Source organism: Trichoderma gamsii, assembly GCF_001481775.2.
Source record: "Trichoderma gamsii strain T6085 chromosome Unknown Scaffold_41.2, whole genome shotgun sequence".
Lineage (NCBI taxonomy): Eukaryota > Fungi > Ascomycota > Sordariomycetes > Hypocreales > Hypocreaceae > Trichoderma > Trichoderma gamsii.
Window position 1 is genome coordinate 169,383 of NW_020171378.1, and position 17,311 is coordinate 186,693.

At 45.5% G+C, this 17,311-nt stretch overlaps 7 protein-coding genes across 7 annotated transcripts; 5 read left to right on the top strand and 2 right to left on the bottom strand.

The window, feature by feature from the left end:
* Positions 1 to 159: 159 nt before the first annotated feature.
* On the top strand, positions 160 to 1,784 carry TGAM01_v209009 (hypothetical protein; the record flags this gene model as incomplete). Its single annotated transcript, XM_024550462.1, has 3 exons — positions 160 to 987; positions 1,038 to 1,412; positions 1,461 to 1,784. 3 exons carry the CDS (start codon positions 160 to 162, stop codon positions 1,782 to 1,784), a joined length of 1,527 nt encoding a protein of 508 aa, XP_024404796.1.
* Positions 1,785 to 2,554: 770 nt separating this feature from the next.
* Positions 2,555 to 4,087, bottom strand: TGAM01_v209010 (hypothetical protein; the record flags this gene model as incomplete). Its single annotated transcript, XM_024550463.1, has 5 exons — positions 2,555 to 2,643; positions 2,727 to 2,981; positions 3,070 to 3,160; positions 3,209 to 3,749; positions 3,801 to 4,087. The coding sequence occupies 5 exons, from the start codon at positions 4,085 to 4,087 to the stop codon at positions 2,555 to 2,557; spliced, it is 1,263 nt and encodes a 420-aa protein (XP_024404797.1).
* Positions 4,088 to 6,976: 2,889 nt separating this feature from the next.
* On the top strand, positions 6,977 to 8,627 carry TGAM01_v209011 (hypothetical protein; the record flags this gene model as incomplete). The annotated part of the gene is made up of 3 exons (XM_024550464.1): positions 6,977 to 7,105; positions 7,164 to 8,408; positions 8,550 to 8,627. 3 exons carry the CDS (start codon positions 6,977 to 6,979, stop codon positions 8,625 to 8,627), a joined length of 1,452 nt encoding a protein of 483 aa, XP_024404798.1.
* Positions 8,628 to 9,707: 1,080 nt separating this feature from the next.
* TGAM01_v209012 (NADH:flavin oxidoreductase/NADH oxidase) lies at positions 9,708 to 10,802 on the top strand (the record flags this gene model as incomplete). The annotated part of the gene is made up of 1 exon (XM_018807386.1): positions 9,708 to 10,802. The coding sequence occupies one exon, from the start codon at positions 9,708 to 9,710 to the stop codon at positions 10,800 to 10,802; it is 1,095 nt and encodes a 364-aa protein (XP_018659373.1).
* A 521-nt stretch (positions 10,803 to 11,323) lies between these two features.
* Positions 11,324 to 12,177, top strand: TGAM01_v209013 (hypothetical protein; the record flags this gene model as incomplete). The annotated part of the gene is made up of 3 exons (XM_024550465.1): positions 11,324 to 11,561; positions 11,612 to 11,891; positions 11,955 to 12,177. The coding sequence occupies 3 exons, from the start codon at positions 11,324 to 11,326 to the stop codon at positions 12,175 to 12,177; spliced, it is 741 nt and encodes a 246-aa protein (XP_024404799.1).
* A 227-nt stretch (positions 12,178 to 12,404) lies between these two features.
* TGAM01_v209014 (NmrA family protein) lies at positions 12,405 to 13,395 on the bottom strand (the record flags this gene model as incomplete). Its single annotated transcript, XM_024550466.1, has 2 exons — positions 12,405 to 13,076; positions 13,135 to 13,395. 2 exons carry the CDS (start codon positions 13,393 to 13,395, stop codon positions 12,405 to 12,407), a joined length of 933 nt encoding a protein of 310 aa, XP_024404800.1.
* A 2,660-nt stretch (positions 13,396 to 16,055) lies between these two features.
* TGAM01_v209015 (hypothetical protein) lies at positions 16,056 to 16,591 on the top strand (the record flags this gene model as incomplete). The annotated part of the gene is made up of 2 exons (XM_018807383.1): positions 16,056 to 16,421; positions 16,481 to 16,591. 2 exons carry the CDS (start codon positions 16,056 to 16,058, stop codon positions 16,589 to 16,591), a joined length of 477 nt encoding a protein of 158 aa, XP_018659370.1.
* Positions 16,592 to 17,311: the final 720 nt, after the last annotated feature.

Here is a 17,311-nt window from a genome sequence, read left to right on the forward strand (position 1 = left end):
ACCTTAAGGATTCAACCCCATAAGTCCGATCCCAGGCCTTCGACAGACGCCATTGCCCGGCTTCATCTAGGTTACGAACGTTTGCTAGAGTGGCGTGTAACTCTTCACCCACGCAAGATTCTCGCCAGATTCTCGTCAGATTCTCGTCAGATTCTCACCATGTCGGGTTCCAGGCATCTCCGACCGCCCAAATATATGCTGGCCTCCGTGGCTATATCTCTTGCTGGTCTTTTCAATGGCTACGATACGGGCTCTATCGGCGCAATGACGACCATGGCACAATTCGAGGCCGTCATGGGTCAGCTATCTCCTACGCTGCTTGGCTTCACTGTGTCCCTTGTTATGCTTGCGGGAGTGGTGCCGTCTTTCTTTGCTGGATATGTTGCCGAGCGCTTCGGTCGTTTACGAACAATCCTGTGCGGTTCTGTGCTCGTCATTCTCGGTGCTGTGTTGCAGGGCAGCGCCAACAGCCTGCCGCAGTTTCTCGTTGGACGAGCATTCAGTGGGTGCGGACAGGGCGTTTTTCTGAGCAATGTCAGCGTGTATATTTGTGAAGTCGCTCCGGCAAAGCACCGCGGAATGCTCGTCGGTTTGCCGCAGTTTCAGGCAGCTACCGGCGTTTGTCTGGGCTACTTCACATGCTATGGGAGTGTCAAGCTTTCTGGCAGTATTGCGTGGCGTTTGCCTCTTGTTTTGCAGTCTGTCATCGGCGCCGCCTTGACCTTGAGCTGCCTGGTCTTACCTGAAAGTCCACGGTGGCTGATACAACATGGAAAGACGCAACAAGCTCGCCGCTCATTGCAAAAGCTGGAGTTTGATATGGCCGAGGCAGAGCGTGACTTTTTGACATCCACACAGGAACAAGTCAGTCTCTCGCTTTGGCAGAGCCTTGCTATTCTCTTCAAACGAGGTTACCGTGCAAGGACTATGCTTGCGTTGTTCATCCTTGGCATGGTGCAGCTATCCGGCATTGATGGCGTAATTTACGTACGTGACGTCCTACGAACATGCGGTTCTTCATTAACACGCCTTTATAGTATGCCCCTATTTTGTTCAGCCAAGCCGGCCTCACGAGCTCCACGGCGTCGTTCCTAGCATCTGGCGTATCTGCCATTCTGATGCTCGTAATCTCCATTCCCGCCTTTCTCTTCGCCGACAAATGGGGACGCCGGATATCCGCCATTAGTGGTGGCATCACCTTATCAGCATGCATGTTTCTAATAGGCAGCTTGTATGCAGCCAATGCCGTTCATCCTTCGGGCGTGGCGCGCTGGGTCGTTATTGTTAGCGTTTACATCTTCAGTCTTACATACTGCGCGACTTGGGGCATTGTAGGCAAGATATATGCCAGCGAGATACAGCCAGGACACACAAGAGCTGCAGCCAATTCTGTGGCGCAAGCACTAAGTTTTGTAAGAATCATATTCTCCCCGCTGAAGGATCCTTTACTTACTATTTAGTTTACTAACTGGCTTGTCGCAATTTTGACACCGATTCTATTAAAACGATCTGCTTACAGCGCGTATTTCCTCTTTGGCGGCCTTGCTCTAGTCACAGTCGCAGTCCTGGCTCTTTACATGCCCGAGACGCGCGGTCGATCCCTCGAGAATATTCAAGAGGCTTTTCATCGCCCGACAGTAATTTCGGACTTCACAAGTTGGCTTAGGCGGCGGGGACAAGCAATTGTTGAGTCACCTGAACCAATCCAATTGACTAATAGGTCTCTTACTACCCATTCTGCAAGCTCAGCAGCCAGATCACGACGAATTGAGGCTACGAAATAAGTATGAGGACTCAAACCCATTCGAACACGTTTCCACAGAGCTACAATGTTGCCGCAGGAGTTCTTGAACACTAGAATCGCCATTTGCGCTTCTCGATGAGCTCTTTCGCTCTGTTGCCAATCTTTGCCCAATCTCTGCCGAAATCCCCGTCCATCGCCCATGATCTTATGCGGAAAGTTTTGAAAATATTTCTACTTAGGCTTAGAATTTGTTTACAATAACAGAAGATAGTATATTAAGAAAGAAGATTGGCATGTTATGGAGTGGGATTCATATGGGCCGAGTTTTGAAAGCTATAGCTATATAACCGGGAGAAGAAGAAGCCGCTGCTCGGCGTTGTGGTTTTTATTAGAGTTATCTACGTTGTAGCAAAAGATATATCAGACTATTTAATACATTGACATCGCGTGATGCGTTACTGGCTCTTTGTCCCATTCGATGTGGTTCCTTCCTCAGGCGTGGCACTGGGGCCTCATGCTACAAGACCTGGGACATTGTAGGCAAGATATGCATCGGCAAGATGCAGCCAAAGTGAATACACCCTTTACAAAAGGTATTGTGGTTGCTTAAAATTGAACATTATAGTTGAAAGTGTAGTTAAATTGCTCACTAATAAGTGTGATGATAAAATGTAATAGGTATTCTATAATGAGCCTACGAAATGTAAATAGCCAAGTTGATGGATCAACTTAGCAAGCAATTGTTCGCACACATTGGTTTCCAGTATCCGCGGGATATGATTTCTTAGTCTCTCCCAAATGTTCATATACTCACTTCCAATAATTTCCAATCTCTCTCAAATCTCCTAATAATGCTGGTGGATTATCTAAACCTGGGAAATGACCCCCAAAATTGTGATCTATTCGTACAACTCATGTCAGTAATCCAACTTTCTCAGCGATTTACCAAGAGGGGCCAATGGAGGGGAAATGGAAAACTCACTATTATACAGCACTAAATTCCCTGTCTGCGCCACCAACGCTGGTGGCCAGAAGCCCACATTGTATTTGAACGCACTGAACAAAAGTGGTGCATCGGTACGAGCCTTTCTGTACGCCGAACTAAAGCCTTGTGGATTTTGTGCGTAGATGACCACCGACGAGGCGAAGCTCTCCGTCAGGTAGTAGAGAGAGACATGGCGAAGGATCTCATGGTGTGTAAGGATAGAGGGTGCACTCCCGGCAGAGGGGTCAGACCCTGCTCATGCACGATTAGTTTGTGAAAACGAAATTGAGGGTTGGCCTTCTGGCCATGGAGCCATTGAGGGTAGTGGCTGAAGACTTACAGTTGAGAAATTTCTCACCGATCCAAGCAAGTTGACCAACTGCGTTATCCTGAAGGGCTAATCCAATTGTGTTGGGCTTTGTTGTGTTAGACTTGTTTGTAATTCTAATAGATTACTCTTAACTGGAAGGGTGACATACTTTTGTTGTGTGCTCAAGAAAGTAGCCTTCTCCGGTGGTGCTCCATTCCGTTGTTACAGACTCCTCAAATGCTTCCAGTGAGTTAAGGGTGATATTTTGAGCATCAAGTTGTGCAGAGTTAAGAGGCAGAAACGGCAGAAACGCCAGATGGGCCGCGCGAACGGTTGTATTGTACTGATCGTAGAGTTCCCAACCGATACCACCACCAATGTCAGTTCCAAATAGAGCGTAGGTATCGTAATGCAGGACCTGCGTTACCAGTGTGTTAATTAGACGCGCAGAGTCAGGAAACGTCCAATTGACAGGAGGAGCGGACGAAAAGGCAAATCCTGGCAAAGAGGGCACAATTACGTCGAATGACACTTTTTTGCCGCTGGCCGTTGTCGCTTGCTTGGTCAGTTCTTCGATGATGGGAATGAACTCGAGGAAAGAACCAGGCCAGCCATGGAGAAGAACTAGTGGTATTGCATCCGTGGCGTTGGACTTTTCGTGGACGAAGTGGATGGTCAAGCCTTCGATGAGGGTTGTGTAGTGCTTGAATCTACAAAGTGTCAGCGGTGCTGCCTTTTTACACTCGGATAAGAAACAATACTTGTTGATCTCCTTTTGCTCGCTTTCCCAGTTAAACGCTGTCAGCCATTGCTTCTGAAATGATTTTAAATCATGTAAAGTGATTCCGTTGGCATTCCCTGTGTCAATGTAGACCGGCTGTGAGAGTAACTGAGTACTACGAATCTGCTCCAGCATCCGAGGTACCCTCGAAGAGAGATTAACGGTAAAGGGATGCACTTGAGGTGTATGCTGTGGTTGCACAGGACTCGCCTGACTAGACCCAGCGAGGACGCCTAGGGCGAACAATTTAGCCAACGATACGCGCATGTTGTGCTTGCGATATTCCACAATTATAAGTTGCACAGAGCTGGACGTTAACACCGCCCACTTGAAGCTATATATGCCTACTCAAGCCTCGCAAAGGCAGAGGTCAAGCACTCATCAAATTGATGTTCAGCTCCCAGAATTGATAATCTGCAATTACCAATCACCACGGTTTTTCCAGTCGCCCCACCAAGCGTGAAGTTACAAATACCTAAACCGGTAATACTCTAGATACATATGTCATTGTTTCAAAGAAGACAGCCGATAAGCCAGATATAAAGAAGTGCTCTATAGACTACTAGAATAGTGTCTTTAGTACCTGCAGTGCCTCAAAGTTAATTCCGACGCACTTAGTGTAAACATACATATTAGTACTTGACAAACTGGGTTACTGTGCAGCCAACCTAATAGATAAAAAAAAGGTAAAGTAATACATTTTTTACTTCAGTTAATTTTGGTTTAGATGAGAGTAACAGCATTTATATTACACATTTCAGCCTTATGGTATTATAAGTTGAAAATTGCAGGCTTAAGCGGTTTAACCAGAAGCTCGTCAGAATTAATGTCTCCCCACTATAGTAGTCAAACCAAAGAAATAGGAGGTATAGTAGTGCTTGCGAAAAGAGAAACCTGGCAACCATGGTGGTTGTGGTTACGCCGGTTTTGATAGATTGAAGCAGTAAACCGAGTTGTTGATGCGTGGTTCGCTAAAGCTTTTATTTACTTCGAAACGTTATGCATAGGTGCAGATCAACTTGAGAGCCGAAACGCGTTTTTGGTTGTGAAGATTGAAGTAGACCACATGGACCCTGGCTATTTGAAAGCCTACCGAAGCAGCTTCACACACTAGCGGTTATTTTCTTCTAATATACGTGGTACAGTACCTTGTCAGGTACGGAACGCTAGTGTTGATCCGATGCTTTGTCGGCAATGTAATCTTTTCGAGATAAATCGGGATTGCCCGCTATACTCGCATTACCACCCATAGCACAAACGTGGCATGTACCACACAGCTCACCACAAACTACTGTCAGGCCTCTAGTTTCAACGAACCCGTCGTCATCATCGAGGACCAACAAGAAAAGACAATACCCTTTGTGCACGAGCGCGGCTGCATTAGTGGCAAGCCAAGCCATGAGATTTGTCGGTGCGAAATGCTGTCAAATGCTATAGGGTGGCAATGCTTTCCTCGACAATGATATTACAGAGCACATTCATGGCGCGCAGGTACAGATTTGCCGACACATCTCGCATGTACCTACCTCAAACAACTTTGGTCTTGGCAGCTGAATGAGTACCTACATAGCATCCTAGGAATAGCCAAGACATAGCGGCAGTAATTATGCCAGCGAATAGGGGAAACTTGAAAGAGAGATGGGGTACCTACAGTAGTAAAAAGGGCTCATCCTCCAACGTGCGCATCACACCGCCCGGGTTGAGTGTCGTCAGAGTGCTCAAGTCAGAAATGACTGCCCTGGTGTGCCCCATGATGTCGATGAACTCAGTTGCATTGTTAGCCTTAGGAAAAGCGGCGTTCACGGAGCCGAGGTCAGTGGTGTCGGCGAGGTAAATAAGGATGAAGATCAATTTCAGTCTGCCGGTAGAACCTCTGAATTGCAAGGGCTGTAGCTCCGTAGTACAGTGCTATTATTTCGGCGGGCTTACAGTAAGAGGCGGAAAGTGTTCATATCCCGTCGAGTTCTGCTATTATTGTACAATACTGATTGGGCGGCTACAATGTTTACGCTTTATCTCCAGATTTAGTCAATAAACTATTGTAGCGCTTAAAACACTTACATATAGCAGACGCATTACTACGTATAACACCAAACCAATATGTAAACAGTAGACTATCCACTTCGCAAGATGCTGCACCCACGGCATTAGCCAGTGATAAGAAGAACCATTTTCAGGCTTTGTGTTAAATGGCCTGCAAAGAAGAAAATAGCGGAATTGTAGATAGATTGGAACACACATGAAGTAATGATGAATGTTCTAGAATTGCTCGCGTTGTTTCAACGTTTGTGTAATTCCATTTTGCGGTCCCTGCTTTTTCGCTAACCCCAGGGTATGCTATGCTATTGCAAATAGTACAACCCGCAAACATCTATATTATTATTTTATAATTTTTTACACAAGTACAGTGCATAGACCAGCACATTATTTAGTAGTTGTAATCAGTTAAGAGACGTAGCTACAGAGCTACATAGGCATCTCTTTGTATTTTACAAACGCAACAGATATATCTTGTAATGCTTCATTACGAGGAGAACTTAGTTGTCGCTGCAACAAAGTCGTACAACTTCATATTTCTTATTCACGCTTACGCAAAAGTCTTTGTTTTTCTCTTTTTCTCAAGTACTATTTTTCCATCATTTACTAAGGAAAGGTAGTTACTTTCTTCAATTGTTGCCAGTTACATTGCTTATACCCAGTGAACTGCAAAACCAATACCTACAATTGATGCTTGCGGGTTGTATATGACTGCGGGCCTTAGGATGAGATGGTAGTGGATTCAATGTACTTTGTCCAAAAGCCAATCAGCGAACAGAGGTTTCCTCAAACGAGATATCGCAATACAGTACGTAAGAGATTGCTAAGCGTTCGAGTGCTGAAAACATTTTAATTCCGAGACAGGCGGAGTGCGTGAACAGCCGCAGCACTTGTATACAGTAAGGCGCTGGAAAGAACTCCGCGCTGGCGCCACGCTTACTTGAACATCAATTTGTCTTGTGGTTGGTATGTCAGCACTTTTTGTGTTATAGCTCTGCTCCCCACGCAAGACAAATAGAAGAAGACGCTTACCACTTCAGACGCACCCCAGACAAACTTCTATTACAGCCTTCGTTTGGGTTTTGTTGTCAATGCTGGGCTGAATACCTCGGTGAAACTATGGAATTTGACCAAACCAATCAAAATATCCAAGAGGCTGGGCAGCCATACGCTGGTTATGTGCCGCCTCCCCGACGGGGTCGGCCTCGATTGGCTCTGTCTACGCCTGTTCCTGCTGATGACGCTTCCGTAGGTGTGCCGATCCACAATGCCATGGATAGAGGAACTTACTGTGAATTCCATTTAGAAGCGCCGTAAGATGCGCATGCGCTTGGCACAGAGAGCATATCGTTCGCGGAGAGAATCGACGCTGAATTCCGCAAAAGAGCGCTCCGCGTTGCTCGAGTCCGCACTCAGCAGTGCCGTCGACCAATTCGTAGCTTTTCACAAATATGTTGCGGAAAACTCTCCACAGGGTGTCTCCTCGGGCATCATAATCAAGCTCAGCAAAGCAGCAATGGACATTGCATCAATAACCAAGGATGTTCAGGCCGACGAGATGAACAGGACTAGCAACTGCTGTCAGCCCAGTGTCGAGCTCCCATCCCGAGACAAAAGCCCTCGTTTCCAGGAGATGCTATCGGTTGATCCGTGGAACGTCAACAGGACCGCAGCCACCGAAACTGCCGTCTCATCACGCCTGGTATGGGACGAGTCCTTAGAGGCTTTGCGACGGGAGAAGCAGCAGATTGCGGCAGAGCGCTTTCGAAAGACGTGCATGGAGCGTGCAGCTGCCACACTGGCACAAGAGATACCCGGTTCTAGCTGTCTCGTTTCGGAATTGATGACGCTCACCAAGGTTCTGCCATTCGACACCTTGATGGCTCTTACCATGAACCCTTTTGCTGGCCGCCGTATATCATTTCTACGAGATATAAGATTCCCGGACCCCGTCGCAGAAGCTTTGCCCAAGATGTTCCGTGTGGTCGAGGGACAAACTACGAACCCCGTTCCGCGTATGCCACCGCCGTATCTGCAACAACTGCGCTCGGGCGCAACAAGAACCATTTTAGATACAACAATTCCACAGCTTATGGGAGAATGGCTGGAAGCTGCTGATGTACAGGAATATCTGGAGGAACGAGGCATCGTCATCGGCAGCGATAAATCAGTGAAAGTGATTCAACTAATCGCATCCGCTCATCCCGTTGGCATATCTGCACCGATCATTCCAGTAAATATACACGATGGCGCAAATCGAGCAATATATACGAATAGCGCCGTGGATACCTTCCAAGGCGCCATGCGTGGCCAAACTTACGTATCCAAAGACCAAGGGAGAAGTCCAAATTTCTCTACAGGAGGCAGGGTCTTCAGACAGGCTTGGGACGATGTTCAACGAATGCCCTCCGTAGTACGAGAACCTTTTGTACAGCACTACCGTTCTAGCTGTATGCCGTCAAGAAAAGATCAATCATTACCTTTGGAACCTACGGGCCCCAGGATTGAGATCAGTATCGACAAATTGATGAACGAATTGGCTTCGCGAGCGGTATGTTTGGGGCTGATGCCTGGCTTAAAGAGTGAATGGGTTGACGAAGCAATCAGGAACTCTTTCAACATAACTCCATAGACGAGCGTACTCAGGGGCGTGTAGAAAAGTACGAACTCGCGATGGTACACTGAGATTTAGTTGGCAAAGTTCCCATCACCAAGCTCTTCCACATTTAGACTCTGGTCACCTTTGCCCAAGGCTGGTGAGTTCTGTTAATTAGATTGACTCAGCTAGATATGCGTATCAACCTCGTCCGCTACACAATACATATTTTAGAGGAGATGCGATGTATATAGCCCTGGCGTTAAATCGGACCCCCTTTTGACACATCACTCCATCTCGGATGTCAAGATTGAAAGAAGGATAATCTTGAGGATTTATAACTTACTCAGGCTCTATGGAACGAGGCACGTCTGCAGGGCACGCGGCTCTCTATCTGTTGAATGTCAATGTGCACGCCTATGTGGTGCTTCAGCATTGTGTTATACACGCTCAGCAGCCGCTACTGAAAGACTGCATGAGTACTCCGTGTATCAACATGAAGAGGTGTTTTGCCGTCCATGGATGTTCTTCCCCACGCAAGCGGCTGGCCACTAACCCGTTTCTCTCAATTTGTCTGAACGTCATGACAAAGACACAGGTCGTGATTCCACCAGTGGAAAGCACTTCGGACCGCTTCGGCTGCTGGGATAGAGCGCCACTGCAATGTACATCATTTGCCTTGCTACTCTGAGTTCTGCCACTATATTACTACATAATATGAGGATGCGATTAAACAGTCCTGTAAATTAAACTTTTACCATTTTAGTAAAGTCCCCTGGGCTGCCAAAGTTACAAAAAGCGGTTTGATTGCGTCGATAATACAGCTACCTATGCAATCTAGCCTAATAACATATATTATACAGTACATTGTATTCTGCTGTTAGCAACTACCTATTACCAGTACAATTCATCAGCCCGCACAGAAATTTCACCTCAATCCACATTCCCCTTCTACAGCAGCCTAGAGTCCGTCAAGTGGTGTAATTTCATTGAACATCTCTCTATATGTACCTACATAGCCAGCCCTCTATTTTCGGTACAATTCTGCTTTGAAATCATATGGAGTCAATCATATCGCAAAATTTATAATCTCAAGAGGTATATTATTCTTGTTTCGAGGTCGATGGCTTCCTATAGAAGAGTATTTAGTGTCGCAATTGCTCCAACTTGTACCGACCCAATTCTTCCATCTACTACTACCTATTTATACAGAACGTATCTTTATTCTCAACAACTTGAAGCTTTAGACTCGTAATGACGAGACTCTTCGAGCCCATTCGCGTTGGCGGGATGGAACTCTTTAATCGCATTGTCTTGGCTCCACTAACCCGCTTCCGCAACGATGACGACCACATTCCCCTACCTTTCGTCAAGAAATATTACGCACAACGCGCTTCAACCCCGGGAAGCTTCTTGATCAGCGAGGCAACGCTCATCTCACCTGACGCAGGCAGTTTGCCTAATGTGCCCGGAATCTACACCGACGAACAGATCTCCGCCTGGAAGGAAGTTACCGATGCTGTTCATGCAAAGGGCTCATACATCTACATGCAACTATGGTCGCTGGGCCGAGTCGCCCGTTCCACGGCAGGGAGGCAGCAGAGCGCTGTTTCTAGCAGTATGACTCCGCTCAACACTGAACTATCAACACCCCGTGCATTGACCGAGTCCGAGATTGGAACCTACACGGCTCAATACGCACAGGCAGCGCGGAACGCCATGGCAGCGGGCTTTGATGGCGTGGAAATCCACGGGGCCAGCGGATACATGCTAGACGAGCCAACCCAGGATGGGAAACCAATGGACAGCTGGGGTGGTAGCGTCGAGGACCGCGGCTGCTTCGCTATCAACGTGGCCCGAGCAGTCTCGGATGCCATCGGCGCGGACCGCACTGCAATTCGTCTTGGTACTTTGATCGCACGAGAGGGTATGCGGATGGCGCATTCCTTGCCACAATTTGGACGTCTTGCGCAGGAGCTGAGGCTACTCAAGCTTGCGTACGTGCATCTTGTTGAGTCTCGTTTAGAGTCCGACGCCCACATCGAGGCGACTAATCAGCTGGACTTTTTCTTCGAGGCGTACCAAGATGCCAGTCCCGTTATTGTTGCCGGTGGTTATGGGCCTACTTCAGCCGCAGAGGCTGTTGATTCAAAGTACTCAAATCATGATGTTCTCATTGCCTTCGGGAGGCCTTACATTTCCAACCCAGATTTGCCTTTCCGCATTAAGGAAAATCTTCCTCTCATGCCGTATGATCACGATGTGTTTTACACTCCAAAGACTCCTAAAGGTTATATTGACTATGACTTCAGTGCTGAATTCCAGGCTTCTTCTGCGGCGGCAGCTTGATTGACGTGCGCGATACAACTGCGGATTCCAGATTTATTTTGCGTCTAGTTTTATTCTCTATCTAGGTAGAATATAGTTTCGTACAACGAATCTCACCAGATTCAAGGGTTAATAACAGTTTATAGTCAATATGTGCTTTCTTATTTATTCCAGATGCTGTGTAATAGCGCAGGAGCAACTGTGTTTCACAGCCTCTTGTTATTCTTTGCTCTTCTATCCCCCGCTTGGCACCCAAATAGGTAATCAACAGGGTAAGCACCTTGTAGTTTAGTATGTTTACCAAATGTATTGCAAGTTTTACCGACACTAATCATAGCCAGGCTAGTTGCTAGTCCCTTTTAAGCCAAGCTTACTGTATTGTCCGTAAGAACCACACTCGATGTGTAAATAACAACTCCCGCCGATACTGCGTAGGTAGTAGACCCAGTCTCTCAAATTATGTATATAATTACATAAAGGAAAAAAAACCCCTAAATTTGGTTCAAGCAATGTTATAGCTTTCTGCTTAATCAATCATTAGTATGAGCGATAAAGTTGCGATTATTTTGGGCTACGGACCGAGAGTTGGAGTAGATGTTGCAAAGGCGCTTGCAGAAAATGGATTCAAAGTTGCTGTTGTCTCACGTTCTGGAAAGCTGTCAGAGAGCGCAGTAAACTATCTCCAGTTTCAAGCAAATCTTGCAGACCCTAACTCTCTTGAAGATGTCTTTGCCAAAGTCATTAGAGAACTCGGTCATCCCAGTGTCGTAGTTTATAATGGTAAGCTGTTTTGTATAATGTTCAAGTCAACTTGGCTAATATTATAACAGCTGCTTCTATGCAAATGAATTTTTCCAGCTCCCCGGCGGATCAAATTGCACAATTTCAAGCGGATAACAATGTGAATATTGTATCCGCTTACGCTGCTGCGCAGTTGGCGGTACGCTCTTTCACAGTTCTACCGAAAGAAATGTCAAAAACATTTATATACACCGGCAACAAGCTTCCGTTCATGATAGTCCTGCCGCTTCTCAGTATAGGGGTAGGCAAAGCCGGAGCAGCTCATCTGATCCACTACCTGTCGGAAGAGTACAAAGACCAGAATTATAAGTAAGTCATTCCCGCCTGTGAGAATAGTTTTGCGAATCTTGATTCTAAAAGAATAATGTGTAGATTTTATTTTGCGGATGAGCGCAAGGAAGATGGATCACCCGTATACGGTGACATAGACGGTTCTGCCCACGCAGAGTTTTACTTGCAGCTAATCAAAGGTAAAACCCAGATACAGGGTGCTTGGAATGCAACCTTTGTGAAAGGAAAGGGTTATGTACGCTTCCCAGAAACTGTAATTCAAGAGGCCGTTGATATGACTCCAAAGGTGCCAAAGGAACAATAGTTGTTTATAGTTAAGAATAAGTTCAGGTAGCCATCTATACTCTGTAACTGTTGAACAAACGCGCATAAAATCTTAACATTGTTTGGAAGTTACCAAACGGTGGAGTGTATTCCAGTATTAAGTTGAGAATACAATCTTTATTTGTATAACCTTAAAACCTGTTTGCAATTGTTGTGTTATAGACTTTGTCTTATAGATTTTGTCTGCGCATAAATAAAACAGTTAAATTATCCAAGAAGAGCCTTGATTGTTGTTTCAAACTCCTCCGGCTCTCTTCCGAGAATTTCCTTCAGTGATGGAGAGACTACCGCACATTCTCCATTCCGGAGCCCTTGCCATGTAGTTGTCCACTCTCTTGATAAGTCGACCCCATGATATACGTATTTACCCCTAACCTGTGGGAGTAATAGATAATCTTCGACAGCGATCTCGCGAATTTTTAGACTCTTTCCAATCAAGCGGCCGAAGATATTCACAGTCTCTAAAAGTGAAATTTCTCTCGGTCCTGTCAGCAAGACATTTTTATTCAGATATTGAAAACTTGCCGGGTTAGTCACAAAAGAATAGATAAGTTTGGCAGTTCCTTCGCCTAATTCATCTCGCTTTACCCAAGTGACTCCAGGTCCAGTGCCAGAGTGCGGAATGGTGATCTCGTCCGCGGGATTCTGAAGGCTAAACCAACCGATGTAAAGGGGGAATGACTCAGAATACAATCCTTCGCGAACTGAAGTGTATGTAATTTTATCAGTCAACTGTGAGAGATATCTTTCCGTTTGAAGATGTGCGCCCATGACATGGGTGACACTATCGTCGGTCAAATTGCCAGCGAAGCCGAGAGAAGTATAGAATATGTGTTTCACGCCGCTTCTGATGGCAGCGTCAATAGCCGCGCGATGTACCTGGTTTCCAGCGTTAGATATAGTTTCCAATGGGCCATCAAACGTCTGGGCATCTCACATTTACACGGTGCTCAATCTCAAAGGAGGCGTAGGAGATCAACATTAAAGTTTCCACTCCATCGAAAACACCATTGAGTGTAGAATGGTCATCGTAGTCTGCCTTTCGGATTGTAGCGCCCAACTGATTCCATTCCGTCAGTTTCTCTGGGCTGCGAGCGACGAGAACCAGTCGTGATGCCGGGAAGAACTTCATGGAATGATTCACAATGCTTGAAGCAAGCGCCCCGGAAGCAGGAAACACTCCAATTTTGGCGGCCATATTGGTAGTCTGGATGATGTGAGAATCTGAATGAAATAGTTTCACCCAATTGACCATGGAAGTTGAGTTTAGGCAAAAATGCAGCAGATAGCGGACAAAAGTTTATTTAAATCAACGGCATTCAATAACTTTGCGCGAGTCTGGACCAAGAATATTGTGCTTGAATTGCTACTTTAGCTATATTACAACTTCTTGAACGAGATATTTCCCTTTAGCCTCGGAATTAAACCTCGGCATTAGTAACAGTTGATGTTGACAAAATCAGTTACGATATTGGTTAGTGAGAACCGATATGTGTTTCAATACTAACACTAAAAGAGGCAGCAGATCTAGTAGCTTATGGCCGGGCTGGACCTTTTCAACTAAAGTAGCATCACATTAGTAATAACGAACTTGGAACAGATGATCCTAGTTGGGACAATACCCCATTCAAAAAGGGCGGGGCTTGCTTTCTGTCTAACACTTTTGTGTCTGTAAGCCTGTAACTATACCTACTTGTACATATGTATCTTTAATAGACTTCTGGGGGTTTACCCCTTTTGCCTTTAACAGTGTCCAAGTACCGAAGAAGAAGGATGTCAATGGAGGATCTATACTAGTGAATCTGTCTGCAACTCTTGCTTAGTAGCTAAAACAGTATTTTGGTAATAAGCAACAGTTACTCATAAGCAAAGAAGCATCGGTTATATCAAGATTTAGTATGTAATATCACTCTCGAAGGAGATAAATGATAAATGATCTATATGTAAGCTGGCGATGATTCTATTACCTAGGTGCAGCACCTAGTTTTGGAGCGCGCTTAGACACTCACTCTAAGTTTATTATAAATAACATTGCACCAAAGTTGTATCATGCATGTAAAGTCGATAAAGCTGTTATATACTGGATTCGGACCATGACCGAGGCTCAAGACACTGCTATAACTGAGGGATCTCGTATACTTGTTACCGGTGGAAATGAATTCGTTGGCAATATTGTTGACCATCTCCCTCAGGAAGGGTACAAAATACGCGGCGTCGTGCGTTCAGAGAAACCTCGACTTAACGACTGCTTTGGTCAAAACATAGTAATGGCCGTTTCAAACGTATGGTGATTCCTGCACTTGATGTCAATGGCGCTTACCGATACGATGTGGATGGCATATCAGGATTCGTACATGTGGTACCTGGTTGTTCACGCTCCAAATTTCAGCCAGACTAACGTTAGGAAGTCTTCTGATGCGTTTCTAAGCCCTTGGGCTGGAGTAGTGGACCTGAACACGATAAAAACAACCCTCATTGCTTTGGAGGCCGCCAAAAAGTCTAACTCTGTTACTCGATTTGTCTATAACGTCCTCGTCAGCCGTAGTTATTGTGCCAGTGCCAAATAAGAAGAATGTTATTACAACAGGCTTTAAAGATAGCTCTCATCTGACTCTATAAATCACTCATGTATAACATATACTTGTAACGAGGATGCAATAAAGATTGCCTGGAGTGATCATACACCACCTGAATACAAACGGTACCTGGTGTACGCTGCCTCCAAGGCTGAAATCGGACGCGCCGCTCGGAAATAGCATATACAAACGAAGACTGGCTTTGTTTTAAGATACTGTTTCGCCGGACTTACTTGTGGGTCGTCTCCTGAAATCTTGATACACGAAATGCTGCTGAGAACAATGACAATACTGTAGTGGGGACGTACTCTTATCAAAGAGATGCATGGTTCTACCAGAAAACTCCTGCTTGATGCTTACACGGTAACAAAGCTTTTATCACCTCGTAAGTTCTTTCACGTCACGCTTAAGAGTGGGGAGCAAAGAATTAATCGAGTTGCCGCTACAGAGTGTTTTTCGATATCCAACATTGCGCGTCTGCATGTATTCGAACTTTTGGACGAATCGTTTCAGTCTGATTGTCTGTTTGGATTCGCCACAGCATATAACTGGACAGATGTGCCTGCTGTATTGCATAAGCTCCGCTCAGACGTCCAACTTCCCGAGCCGCCACCGAATGAGGCACGAGATATGACAGGAATGCTGCCTAGCAAGAGAGCTGGATAATTCTCGAGAAGCTCTTTCGGCTGGGGCTGGACCACGATGAAGAAAGCTGTCGCGGATAACATAGTTGACATTGTATAAAATTTGTAGGTATAATGTTGCCGAGAAAAGAGCCACCAAAGCATGTTGACTTAATAACAGGTTACCAATATACTCTAAAGTTTATCACTATGTTTGCTTTTCGGGTATTAGACAATTTTCAGTAGTACTATGCTTGACTTCCAGCAGTACTTGGTTTATACTATTAATAACCTTTTCGTTGTAAAATCTCAAGACTCTCATCACAGGCCCTGATTCCAAATGAGAGGCGTTAGATCGGCAATGATTAGCCGGTCAGTGGGTTTTAGTATACAGTTCCATCGTGTTTCCCACTACTACTCCTCACCAACTCCGCCATGCTACAAGTGCGACTGGTGGAAAAACAGTGGCAGGCTGCTGCTGAATAAGCCAATGTTGGCTTAGGCCGAGGCAGATCAATAAACCTATTGCCTAGCCTCGGCCATGATGATAGCATTCTTTCTATATTTATAGTCTTCATTTCGTGGATTTGTGATCTGGTTTGAAACAGAATTACCTTTGGTCTAGTCGCACAACTAAACGCTTTATCTCGGCCACAACTATGCCTCTTTACGACGTTGAATATGTAACTCCGCTGACGTCGGAGCAGCAAGAACAGCTGGCTATTGCTTTTACCGATTTACATTCGAAGCGTTTCAACACTCCTCGTTTTTTTATCAATGTCCGGTATACGGATGTGAGCAACCAAGTAGTATTCCGAGGAGGTGTCCGGCGAAAGTATAATCGCGTGGTTATCCGAACACGAGCAGGGAGCAATCGTACGAATGAAACATACTTGGACCATTGTACGCAAATCACAGCCGAATGGGAGAGAATCGTAGGAAAGGAAGGTGAAAAGGGACTACGAACGGTTTGGGTAATGGGCGCATTGACAACGGCCTTGGAAGCTGGAATCGGACGGCCAAAGGTAAGTTGGCAGCAACTCCATTTATATATAATATCTAACCCATGCATTGTGTGGAATAGACTGGTGAAGAAGACCAGTGGGTACAGGAGAATATTACACACTTTAAAGCTTTGGCTGCCGCTGGTGACGAAGATTTCATTGAGATCATGCGGGAGCTGGAAGAGAAGTAGAGAAATACAATCCAGTTCACCCATCATAGTATAAGTATAAAGTGACAGTTGTCGGTTGAGCTAATAGATACAAAGGTCGCTGTTTCCATCGAATGTGAATAAATGACCAAGAGCTCGCAAAGATATGTATATGGCGTATAGTGAGAGACACGATGTCTGAGAAAGATAGATGTAAAGGCTTATGCTCTCGTCTGTGGTACGTCTGCGTAAAAGGGTGCTTCAGCTGACGATATATTACCTCTTCCATGATATATAAAAGAAGATTTCTGCTCTTACTGGATGAAGATTAATTTTACGGACATTACTAGTAGTCCACACTTAAGACGTCCAACACGCCTGGCTCGAAAACTGTCTTCCTACTATTCTTTCATCTTTAAACCCCATAGAACCATCAACAGAGTGCTACACCTAGCCCCCAGCCTGATGAAGTCTTTTATTCCGGCCAAATTGTTTAAGTACTCCTTGAATGGTCATGGGAGTGGCCCTATTGGTGTGTCTGCTGTTTTTTCGTTTTGCCCAAATGCTCGCAAGCGATCCCAAGGCTTTTGAGTAGAGTTTCGCTCATGTAACATGAGGTAAGTTAGCAATCACAAAACCGTAAGTATTTTAAGATCGCGCGGGGCAGCTAATTAGGCGGCACTCTCAGTACATTTCCAGACACAAGAGGCCGAAGAAAATAAAGCCTGAAAGTGAGCTGCGCATCTGACATTAACAATCACT